Below are 12,326 nucleotides of genomic sequence, written 5' to 3' on the forward strand. Positions count from 1 at the left end.
TTAATGCTACCACAAAATGCTAACAAAACTAACATCAATATTGCGGTAATTATATCCCTTTAAGCAGCGGATATTTGAAGACAAACAGTGCAGCAGCATTTGTAGACAGAAAATATAACGTTACTCACAGTCTTAATATTTTGCGAAAAAACGACTAATATTACGAAAGGTAACTGAGGAGTTGTGACCGTCTTCTTTGTGCATATACGTACCAAAAGGAGCTGTACAATGAATGCATGAAATCATGATGCACAAACAGTTGAATTCGTAACATTCTATTTAATCATGTTATTACTGTCCATTTTTGTAAAGTACATTGCTGTAGAATGCTATTTTTCTGATTAAAATTTTTTTTGGGGTGTTGACGTTTTATGGGGGACTGGAACTTATTGGGGGCATTTCAATTCATTTCGATGGGGAAAGACAATTTGAGATGCGAACATTTTGAGTGTGGTCACACAGCTCATTAAACTTGTAAGTCAAGGCAGAGATACATAGCAGAGTTGCATACAGATCTCAAGCATGACAAAACACACTTTCATACATATCAAATTGTTAACGCACTTTTCAAACATGTATGTTTCCCTCTCAACCCTTCCCTCCCCCCGTATTCCCCATCCATTATCTCTCCAGGCCATGAGCACAGAATCACCTCCCCCTCCCGCCTGCGTCACCCCAAGGAGCAGGGTATGGCTGCAGTAGACACCGGAAGGGAGAGGGGGCACCGCTCCAAGCAGAAGAGGAGAAGCAGGTCTTTGGACAGGCGGGACAAAGGGACAGGAAGGAGGCGAAGGCAGGGATCCGGAGGTCGCTCGGCATTGCGTAGCCCCAAATCTGAGCCCGAGAAAGGAGAGAGCTCTCGGAAAAGAGCGTCTCGGAGTTTACCCAGAGAAGCCCCGCCGACCGATGACAGCCATGCAGGGAGGGTGAGGAAAGGGGAGAGAGGGAGGAGCAGAGAGAGAAAAGAGGAGAAGGTGGAAGTAGCTCCTGTTGAGGAGAGGCCGGAAGAAAAGGCCCAAGAGATAAAGAAAGAGCTGGAGAGAGGAGAAAACAAAGAGGAAGCTTTGCTGCCGATTCCGAGTCCTTACAAAAGGCTTCCCTGGCCCAAAGAGGAGAGCAAGGAGGAGCCAAATGAGAAGTGGGAAGTGGCAGCAGGCTACCGTCAGATGAAGTGGCTCCAGGGCTTGCTGGACGATGATGATGATGATGATGATGATGACCAGTGTGAAGAAAGGCTCCAAGGGTTTGAGGAAGATCAGAGTGGAGGTGATGCACAAGAGGCACCAACATCTAGTGACGCCGTGACGTTTTCCGTCTCTCAAAGGAAGCCCTTCGCCTTCCTCGCTTCCGCGCTTTCTGTAAATCAGCTGAGGGATGATGAGTCAGACTCCGGAGGCAGCCAATCAGACGGCAGCGTGTCTGCCGCCAGCATCTCCGGCCTTTCTGCAGAAGCGGCCAGGCACAGGGCCGTCGTGCTGCCGGGCCTTTGGCTCACTCCCAGCCGGCAGAGAGTGGCTCAGGACGTTGTGGAGAACGGGCTGTCTTTGGGGCGGACGGGCCAGGAAGCAGAGAGGAGTGAGGATGCCTCTTGACTGCAACAGGAAGTTATATATAACAGAATAATCCAGAACAATATTCCCAGTGGTTCCCAACTATTGTTGAGCCAATGCAAAACACTGCTGACAAAAAAAGGTTGTATTGGGCTTTCAGGTGAAATTTCTGGATGAACCTAAAATGCACTATAACCTATACAGGTGAACATAATTTGACGTTCTCAAAACTTACACGTGTCCAAAAGTTCAATGTCATAACATCATAATTTTGAATCGCCTCAAAAACCAGTGGCCGCCCATCGGACCATCAGCCGTCCATGAAAACTAGCTGCCCAACCCCGCACGTTGTGCAACAGTCCAGTCGGGTTCAAACGTATCATTCGGTGTGCAGCGGCCTTAACATGGAGATGAACTGTTGAAAAAAAAAAAACGACCCAAAAAACTGGTTTTTGATGTATTAGTCCATTCATGGACCCAACATTGTACTGAAAAACATTGAACAGATGTACATGCACGTACATGTGCATTCAAAACATTAGAAGGTCAAATAAAGTTGACCTGTAAAGATTAAAGGTAACGTTTTGTGAGTACTGTTGTGTATTTTACATTAGAAAAAGCTCACAGCACATAACCAAACAAAAATGTCACAAACGGTATGAAGTAATGATGATTTGGTCTCAATTCATTCCCGAATTTACTCATTCAAATGTGTAATCTGGACTTGTTTAGCTAAAAAGAAAACTGATCAAACTCGCGGAAATTGAAGAAAGACACACACAGATGTCAACTCTAAGTCCCTCTCTTTTTTTAGTTTTTCTTAGTGGCAGCCACATTTGAAGGAAGGTAAAATAATAATTTTCGGACCCATTAAGTGAAATTTTATCATTTCCCGCGGTTCATTTGATGTCACTAACGTGCTGCGGCACAGTGGTTGGGAATCATTGCTGTATTCTGCTTGTCGGTCCAATTGTTTCACTGTCTTAGATATTTTTATGTGGAACCATTGTGTCAGTTTGGCTCTACAGTCATCTACAGAGTGGAATATTTGCACAAGATGAATTTATCATTTCAAAGATGCAATGAGACACATCTATGGGGTAATGCAATTCTCAGGTTGTGAGATAGTGTCCTTGCTCGTTTGACAGATCGTCATCCTCCCATGTCCAATTAGTCCTCTCTCTGTTTCCTCGTCTGATCTGACACTGGAGTCGGAGGTCATTGTCCCCCCAAAATTAGAAAAAGACAAACATGGATTGGACAAATTGAAATTGCTGCTTTACCGGGAAGCCGTTCTGGATTTCCTTCCCAAAGTTTGACGTTGCATTCTTTGTGCCTTTTTACAGCTGAGTGTTGGCTGATATTTCAAGTTGTACAGTCAAGGCCCATTACAGGTACTTTCATGTTTTTTCTGGGTCAATATGGCCCTCATTCTGGTGTACTCCTGTCTTAACATTTGTTCCAGGGTAATAACAATAACAGTATAGACATATTGTATGTGAACTTAAACAGATGTTGCTGTCCCACTTAAGTCCACTAGATGTCAGGTGTCCAAATTGTTACTGACTGTCAAAACAAATCAAAGAAGGCATTCCCGCCAAATATGGACTATTTATGCTAATACTAAAAATAACACTAACAGCAATATACAGTAGTATCTTGACTTACGCGTGCACCAACATATGAGTTTTCTGAGTTACGTTTGTTTCGCTATGTGCTGCGAGCATTTGAGGTCCTAGCGACCTTCTGAATGCCGCAACATTCACTCAACAATATCCGCCCATGTAGTTTTCATATTAACTCATTCACTGCCAGCCTTCCTAGTTAACATGGATATTTGACTTCTAAAGCCGTCAATGGCAGTGAATGTGTTAACTTTCATTTTCCCAGTTTGGGATTTCAGTTCATTTTTCAACTGAATTGTATTTATTTACATTTAACAATGGAAAATGCTTCTTCTTTTTTAATACGTACTGTACCTCTTTCCTTTTCCCATTTCTCTCATCTGTCCTCTCCTCTACTGTATATAGTATATGCTCCTCTACAAAACCTGCATACATGTTCACTTTTACCTCATCACAACTCCAAGCAATAATATTGCAACTGTCACCCATCCGTTTCTGTGTCAGTCTGGCGTGTAGTCTGTACACACTTGACTATATGCTGGTGTTCTATGTAATTGTGATCACGCAAATCCCCTTTTCTTACAGGTGTGATATTCTGCAGTCATGTACATTCTGTAAATATGCGTAGAGAGGTTTATGTGTAGAATATATAATGAATCATCCCTGAATATCTATAGTTCACGCAACAGATATCCATTCATGTTGTTTGTTGCGTGATGAAAAATATTATAGAGCTTTTGTGAAGGACCTAGTAGATCATACCAGCCTGTTGGGTTTATGAAAGATTTCTTTTACGCAACCTGAGTGTGAATTTGGATGCTCACTTTTTAGTCAGTGAGAAATGCCAAAAGTATGCAGCAGGTGGGCATATTGTAAGATTTGGGATCAGAAGATAAGCACTGTCTGGAGTCTGGAGAGTGCTGTGCCCATTGTGCCATGTGCCATTGCCTTGGTAACACAAACTCCTTCATCCTGACCACTGTCTTACTGTGAAAGTTGTAATATCAACTAAATGTGGCCCTCGCTGTAAATCAGTCTGCAATTCTTCATTAGTCACTCTGTTGTATCTGAGATTACTTTTTGTTTTGTGTTACGACAATACGAAAAGCATTATGAAGAGATACTGTGAGATGTTATTTTTCTATGAAATAACTTTTTGTTTTTAATTACTCAGGTTATCAGATACTTTAGATTGAAAAGCCATTCTGGAGGGAAAGTTGCACATTTTCATAACAGATTTATATTATTTACGACGAGGCAATCATATGACCTTAATGGCAACATCAGGGGACATACACTCATTTAGTTCTGGAAAAGTCCCCTTTATACATTACTGGATTTGTCCCCTAAAACGATCAAATCCTGACAGAGTGACACAGCCAAATCCCCAAACCATGTCCATAAAGTATCACTTGAGTTTTATAACCAATTTTCATTTTTTTAATACTTTCACTTCACGAAGCAGATTATATGTCTGAAGAGTAAACACATTCAAATAAAGTTCTGACTTCATATCATCATCTGTGGTCAAATCATATGTTTTATTGCTTTTTGAGAGTTGGACAGCAGATGGCAGCAACAGTGCACCAGAGTCTTTCTAATCTGAGGCATTAGTTCTCAACTCACTTGTTTTGGGGTTTTTTTTTTTCACAATAAAAGTAACAAAAATGTGTCGTTCAAAAATAACCTTTGAAAACATACTGTAAGTATATCATATTTAAAAAATATATAACTACACATGCGTACAAGGGCCTTGCAGAGAACCTTGATAAGAAATTGAGGATGGCCATGACAACTGCATGTACAACAATAATATAGAAAAGGTAAATAAGAGTATCACAATAGAACAAAATACGGCCAAAAAAATGTATGTTATATCTTGGTACTGATCTCTTTTTCGGTAAGGGCAACATCGATGGTCTTCTTTGAACAAAACGAAGGTGCAGAGCTGTTTTGCAGTCTATTCTCTGAGCAACAGAAAGCCAGCGCAGAGACTTCAGGACTGGGCCAACAGGTTCATATTTCCCGGTTCTAATCAGGACTAGAAGGAAATGAAGACATTGTCATAGTGAGCTGAGCGGATAAACTTTCTAAGCATGTGTTTGGGGCACGGCAGGGCGGAATCGCCACATTGGCCGGCTCTCCAGTTCTACAGAGCTTGATCTTGGCAATTGCTAACTGAAAATAAAGTTCACACATGCTCGTTAGGTTAATCAATTGTCCATCAGTGTCAATGTGAGTGTGAGTAATTGTTTGTCATTCCTCTCGAAGACTTGCCCAAGAAGCTGAGCTGATGCATGCCACATTTATCAACAGATAAAACCCTGATCATGTTTCAAACCTCAATTACGAAACCTGCTCTTGACCACAACAGGTATTTTTTTACATTTGCCATGGGGTCACCACTACCTGCACGCTAATATTAGCTCACTGTGTGACCACGACAAAGACAAGAGGGTCCCCATTTCAGAGCACTTAAGGCATGCTGCTAAAAATAATAACATCAGTGGGGCCTGTTTATCTTCTTTGGGTCTTTTATATCTCTCACAGGCGTTGGCCTAGTGTATGTAGATAGTGACTCAACTCGGTTGGTTCCTGGCTTGCGGGGACTGAGCTCGGTTCACGTCGCCGAAAGATATTTTTTTGTTTAAAAAAAAAAAAAAAAAAAAAGCCTTGAAAGTAGGTGCTGTGCATGAAGTCACTTCCCCCGCACTTCTTTAGGTGGCACCAGTTTTGCTCTTTCTCGAACAGCAGCCCTGTGTGCAAACTTTTCCCTGTTGCGAATGTGATCTTGCTTCTTTTTTTTCATTTCATTGACAGCTTTGGCAATTTTTGCAAAAAGCTCACTTCAATATATGCAATAATAGCGCTTGCTGTACATTCCTTTTGTGCTTCTTAAGGGGTATGCACACACAAATGCCTACACACAGTCATTCATTGTTCTACTTGAACTCGGTTCTTCCTGAAATGCCTAATCGCCTAATCGACACCACCAAAAAAAGTTCATTATTTAGCCAGTCCCTCAATGATCATGTTAACTACCATAATTTCTCAAATATTATGCCCGTTTCCCCAAAAAATTTTTAGTGCATTATCGATATATAAGTCAAATGAAAAGAATCTTTTCACATTGTATAAATGTATAGCAGAACATTGGGGTTGTGTAAAAGATGTTTCAGTCCTATATGATATGGCTAATGTTACAAATTTCTATACAACATGTCTGTTGCTCACGCGTCCATCCGCCGACGGCATCCAATTTAGCGTCTGACAGAAAATTTTGACTGACAATGCCAGTCACATAGTTGAAATCCATCCATGGGGGGGGGGGGCAAGCACATCGTTAGGGGGGCACTGCCCCCACCCCTTTCAGATTCGCCACTGCACTGCTGACACGTCCCACATTCAAACTACGGAAGTACAGAAGGCTATGATAATCATTCAAGCCATTCACCTTTTTTTTTATTTTATTTATTATTATTATTATTTTTTTTTTCAAATGACATAGCAGGCTTTGTTTAATAACGCTGAAAATATTTGGTTGATGAAGATTACGCAACGGCGAATTTTGTATTCTGAAAGTCTGGACCGGACGTTTATTCTCGCAGCGATCCGTTTTATTTTGAAAGTCCTTTACGGAAGTCTTCCATCGTCACCGTCGCGCTGGTCATCATCCTCCTCGTCACCACGGTGAACTTGACAGTGGTGCTGCGCTCCAGAGGAAAAACCCGAACGCATCTCCGCGGCGCACGAAGCGCAACCTGCGCTCTATTTTGGGTTGGATCGGCGAACCGCACGCGCGTGACGCATCGAGAAGTCACAAAAGTCTCAGAATATTGTCAGTTCTTTTCTTGTCTCTCGGTCTGCCAACTCGCGCGGCGTGGAAGTAAAGTCTGCATTGCTGCTGGATGGGAAAAAAAGCCCCCGCGCGCGCTCACTTTGCAGCAGGCGCCCGTGACATGAACGGATGGAGTTGTGGAGCACCTGAGTGGAGAAATGGACTTCGTAAGGCAACTTTGCTTACTTTCTGTGCCGTGAAGACGCTTCCAGCCATGGGTTGAAAGAGCCAACCGTGCACGGTGCATGGGGATCTTCAGTGTGGGAGTTATGTGATGATTGACACTGCCTGACCATCGGTGGGAGATCAGAAATAGAGAGGCCGTTTTTGTACCCTCTTGTTTGTCTCGTCGGATTGTCGGATGGATTATAAACTGGTAGCTTCAAAATTGTGAGATGTTTTACATTCAATGACATTGTATCATTAATGTTTTTATTTATTTTTTTTACGGACAGTTTTAGGTTGTCGACTTGTTTCTCGTTCACGATGATGGCCCAAACGAGACCATTCCATGCTTATTCGGCAGCCTCTCGGAACATGGCGGTAGATGATCAGACAATCCACAGTCTACTCACACGCTCATATTTCTGCGTTCTTCTCCACATCGCAACATCCCAAAGTGCATGTAAGATGTTCTAGCGCTCATGCGTGCCCTCACATCGGACGACATGTAGTCATCCCGACAACCGTCAACTCTGTGACTTTTTTGTTTCTGAACACCCGAAGCTAAACGTTCATCTCATCCAGAGTCTCGGTCGCTCCCTCCCTCCCTCCCCCCCACTCATCAGGGCTGGTGGGGGGGGTGGATCCGGGCTTCCGCCATGGAGGCCAGCCCGGAGAGCCCCAACCGGGCCGTGGAGTACCTCCTGGAGCTCAACAACATCATCGAGAGCCAGGCCAAGCTCCTGGAGACCCAACGGCGGCGCATCGACGAGCTGGAAGGCCAGCTGGACCGGGTCAGCCAGGAGAACAAAGACCTGAGACAGGATCGCAGCCCTCGGACCCCCGGCTCCGACACCCCGGAGCAGAACCGCAATCACGGCCAGCCTCTGTCGCTCCCCGTCCATCACGGCGTCGGCGGGGACGGCGGCGCATCCTCAGCTCAGACCAAAGGCGGAGCCGCGACCGTGCCGGCGCCCGGCAGGGACAGGAGGACCCACGCCAGACTGACCCGAGGTCTCTCCTGCGGCTCGTCCGCCGCCGAGAGAGAGCGGCTCCAACGCACCGACAGCACAGACGCCAACACCAGCTCCACCGTTCGCAGAAAGTAAGTGGAGCAAGCCACCGTTGAATGATTCATGTCCTGCACCGTGCAGCTACGTGCTGAGGAAAGAATGGAAATGGTCCAATTTCGCTTTACCCTTACTGCTCATTTCTCATGCGCACATACGTACAGTACGTTACGGGCCAGATTTGCCCCAGCCACGATGCTTCCAAAAACAACATGTGAATGTTTCTACGGGAACCTGTGCAAATGTGATGAAACACAGACACTTTGTGGAATTGTCCCATTAAAACAACAAATACACACTTTCACGGCGTGTACAGTTTCAAGATTCTGACCACTAACACCATTTTTCTTCTTTTAGCACTCTAAAATCCATTTTGGTAGACTTGGGTCCTTTTTGATGCAGAATGGCCTCAGTGTATGCAAACTTTGTAGCACCTGTACAAAAGAAGATCATTTTTAAATATGTACCTTTTTCTCGATATTGCGTCACTTGACATTTAGGCTGTTTCATTGATTTGCCTGTCACTAAATGTTGCTGGCATAGATAGAGTAGATCCTCCGCGTTTAACACATGATATGATATACTTTGCCGTCGCTGGGATACAAGTTCACCTGTCCAAAGATTTTATTTTCAGAACAGGCAGGCTTTAAGGGGAAAAATAATCCTAATAATCATAATAATAACATTCTGGCAAAGTGCGTCTAGAACAATACAGTATACAATCTCGCACCTTTTTCTTCTCTAAGTCAAGGAGTCCGTGACGTCCACTTAAGTGGTCTTCTGCAGGCCATTTGAAGTTGTTGAGCGCCTCAGTGCTTTTCTTTCCTTTTAAGGATGCAGCAGCTGTTGATTTGGCACACACCAATGATGGCCTCCTTTACTTGCATTGAGGTCTTGTCGCACTTAATATGTGGCCGTCTTTTTCTGCTCTTGGTCAGTTGTCCAACTACTTTTGAGCCTGACACAATGGTGACCTGGTTTGGGGTTCCAATATGCGGCTCTGGCCTTCCGATGTGGACTTTGCTTGGTCTCCCGGCACTTGGGTTTTAGCCACTTCCTCCCGCTTCCTCCCCACATTCCTAAAAACATGCATGCATGTCAGGTTAATTGAAGACTCTAAATTGTCCTCAGTTGTGAATGGTTGTTTGGCTATATGTGCCTTGTGATTGGTTGGTGACTAATCCAAGGTGTACCAGCTCATCCGTGACTCTAATGAGATCAGCGGTGTGTAAACTAAGCACTTTTACTGTTTTTCTACATTTTGATTTTATTGAGCAAAATTCCATTCGGGGATTAGTGGAGTGAGGTTACATTCAAATCCTGCTCGCAGTTTTAACACCTTTAATGTGCATTTGAGCGTTTTTCTTTTTTGTTTGTTTAACTTGTACAAAAACCTGTTTTTTGGCTGTGATACATTTTGTTTTGTTTGTAATTCATCTTTGCCGTCAAAGCGAGGCCCTAGAAGCTTGCGATGTTTCCCTCCGACTCAAGGCTGACCTTAAGTTAGAGTGCTGCAGGCTTCGGCAAACACCAAGTGCATCTGTCCTCGTTTAACGCACGCACGCACGCACGCACGTACGCACGCGCACACGCTCTGCTTTTGTTCTGGAAGCATTAAGCTTGGTGAGTAGGCAGCAATTGGTGTAGAAACAAAAGGCAAACAGTGAAATGGAATGTGACAGTCTTCTATGATACAACAATCTTTCCAGTCATTTCTGGACTTGATCTGTTTTCCCAAGGTCCCAAATGCGCTTATCAGTCTCTGATTTAGACTCAACTCAACCCAACCCCTTATCGACCAGACCCAGAGGGGAAGGGGGGCGGGGGGGGGGGGGGGGTGCTTAGTCATTACACAGAAGCACATATTAGCTCTGTGGCTGTTAAATACTGTGATGCATTGCCCCTTTGGTAATTACCTGTGGCTTCCTTTGGAGGAAGTTTCAGGCCTGGTAGAAGCGTCTAGTCGCTCCCCCTTGGCCTGAGCTCAGTGACAAAAGCCTTTTCACTGCCAATTGATCGTAACACAACACAAGTGTGTAATAAAATTAGATCGAGGAAACAGGAACGGGTTCTGATCTTACGCAGAGTGTGTAAAAGAGAAAAGGTGGAACACACGCTGACTTGCCATCTGTCAACAGGGTGTGGAGCGGAGCCAGCGAGAGCGCCACATAGGGAGACGCCTTGTTTTTGAAACGACTTTCTGAGGCCAAATGAATCACCCTTTTCAGGGCTTTCCTTCGAGGTCGCAAAAGTACTTTTACGCTGTACTTAAGTTAGAGGTAGGCTACAGTTAAGTGTGTTAAAACAATGAGACTAATAAAAGTAGAATTAGTGATTCAGATTCTTAAGTAAAGATTTTAAAAAAATATATGATATTTCTTAAATCATCCCACTGACGATTAGGCATCGTGCTATTGTCCCCATGTGAGACTCATTGCACCACATTTAAGGGGAACGACAGGAGCCGCTTTGATTGGCAGCGAGCCAGAAAAAAAGTTTATAAAAATACGCCTGAATAGACAAAGGAGTCATTTTGACGATTTCCAGGTGTCCTTCACAAACGAACGTGAACTTGTATAGTTATTAACAAATTTGCACCATTGCTACCAGACGGATGCGCAACGGTAAATCGTGTCCTTCGCAATCGATTGTGTGTTTGCAGCTTTAATGACTTTTTATTCCTCCGGTTGGCCTGCTCACGTCTGCTCCTTTGCCCTCTTGCAACTCGCACCACCCCTAAATAGAATTGGCCAATCGTGTGGCCTTTTGATTATTTTCTGTTGTATGTTTGCGTGCAGCAGCTGCACCCAGACAAAGTGGCTCCTCTGCGCTACGGTGTCCCGGCGGCTCTGTTTGAAACAGCTGTCCTGAGCCTGCCTCCTTCTTCTCTTCCTCCTGCTAATAGCGGTGTGAACAATGCGAGGCCTCGGGCTGACGTGATGTCCTTAAGCACCTCCGCTAAGAAGCAGCAGGGTCGAGAGTTCTTTTTTTTTTTTTTTTTTTTTTTTTTTTTTTTCTGGTTCATTTTAGGAGGCGTCATGCGGGTGCATTTCAGATGAGCCAGTGAAAGTGTCTCTTTATATAATGTGCTGCTGTGAGCCCAAAATGTATTAAAAGGGACGCAATTTGCACACTGAGTGTGCGAGAGAATAATTAGTGTGACCGCAGTATACTGTAATTACTGGTGAATGTTACCACTGTAAACATATATGTGTGCACTGTTACCTGCCACCATCTTTGTGGAATTTTCTGAAAAAAACATGGAATCTAAAATAATACCACGAAAAATGATTGATTACCGACATATTGTACATGACTTGTTCTACTACCCACACTGCTCCTCTCACCAATTATGTTCTATTTGCACTATTTAAGTTGAGTTTTTAGGGCACAGTAAGTTTGACTCGTCCATTTGGAGAACCCCTCTTGGAATTTCAGCTTATTGGTGGATCTTTTTTTTTTTTTTTTTTAATGAAACTCTGCCAGCCAATCCGAGAAGAGTAGCAGATGAAAGAGAATGGTCAAAGAGAAATGTTGCGAAATATCGATGTTACAGTGTTTATTGAATTTTCTCCAGATCCCATCGTCTGATTTTCGAAATTCTTGGTGCGTTGTACTCAAGTTGAAGTGGCCGTGCCAAGCAGACTCAGCATTTTGTCATTTTCGGCAAATCTTGTCACGTTGCTATTATTAGACACCCTGTAGTCACCCTCCGAGTAATGTGACGTTTCCTCTTGTTATGTGCATCGGGGGTCGGGTCGGGGCCTCAGTGGCGCTGATACGGAGAGTAAAACTGTTATGTAACACCCCAAAAAAAGGATTCGAGCTTAAGGCAAAATGGGCCCCGTGAAGGTGCTCGCGTGAGCCTGCCGTTTATATGCTCGGCGCTCTCGGGAATGGATATTAATTGTGCCAATATGGAGAACACTGATGGGCCCTTGTTTCACAAGGAGCTTAATTTGCTAAATTTAAAACTCCCCCCCCCCCCCCCCCTCTTTCTCTCGCTCACTCTCACACATGCAGACCCACGTATGTACAGTCGCTGCGCTCCCCCTCGCTGCCCCCCACCCCCACCCGCACG

The 12,326-nt window shown here is 44.1% G+C and overlaps 2 protein-coding genes across 12 annotated transcripts in view; both read left to right on the top strand.

Annotated features, from left to right (window-relative positions):
- LOC133476851 (membrane-associated guanylate kinase, WW and PDZ domain-containing protein 1) overlaps positions 1-4,695 on the top strand; it is a 75,293-nt gene extending 70,598 nt beyond the window's left edge. For 2 of the 3 annotated variants that reach the window (XM_061770786.1, XM_061770794.1), the window contains exon 16: positions 634-4,695. In XM_061770786.1, the coding sequence (XP_061626770.1) occupies positions 634-1,592 (959 nt within the window). In that variant the 3' untranslated portion in view covers positions 1,593-4,695. The remainder of the gene's footprint in view (positions 1-633) is intronic. The other variant, XM_061770800.1, reaches the window with a different exon arrangement.
- Positions 2,836-12,326, top strand: part of iqsec2b (IQ motif and Sec7 domain ArfGEF 2b) — a 46,459-nt gene continuing 36,968 nt past the window's right edge. For 2 of the 9 annotated variants that reach the window (XM_061770754.1, XM_061770770.1), the window contains exon 1: positions 8,165-8,280. Coding sequence is in view for 7 of the 9 variants with exons in the window: in XM_061770778.1 (XP_061626762.1) it covers positions 7,440-7,638; positions 7,740-8,280 (740 nt within the window). In the remaining 2 variants the exon portion in view is untranslated. Of the gene's footprint in view, positions 2,945-6,835; positions 7,639-7,739; positions 8,281-12,326 lie in introns of those variants that run through there. The other 7 variants (XM_061770727.1, XM_061770709.1, XM_061770717.1 and 4 more) reach the window with 7 other exon arrangements.

The sequence above is a fragment of the Phyllopteryx taeniolatus genome, chromosome 1, assembly GCF_024500385.1.
Source record: "Phyllopteryx taeniolatus isolate TA_2022b chromosome 1, UOR_Ptae_1.2, whole genome shotgun sequence".
Classification (NCBI taxonomy): Eukaryota; Metazoa; Chordata; class Actinopteri; order Syngnathiformes; family Syngnathidae; genus Phyllopteryx; species Phyllopteryx taeniolatus.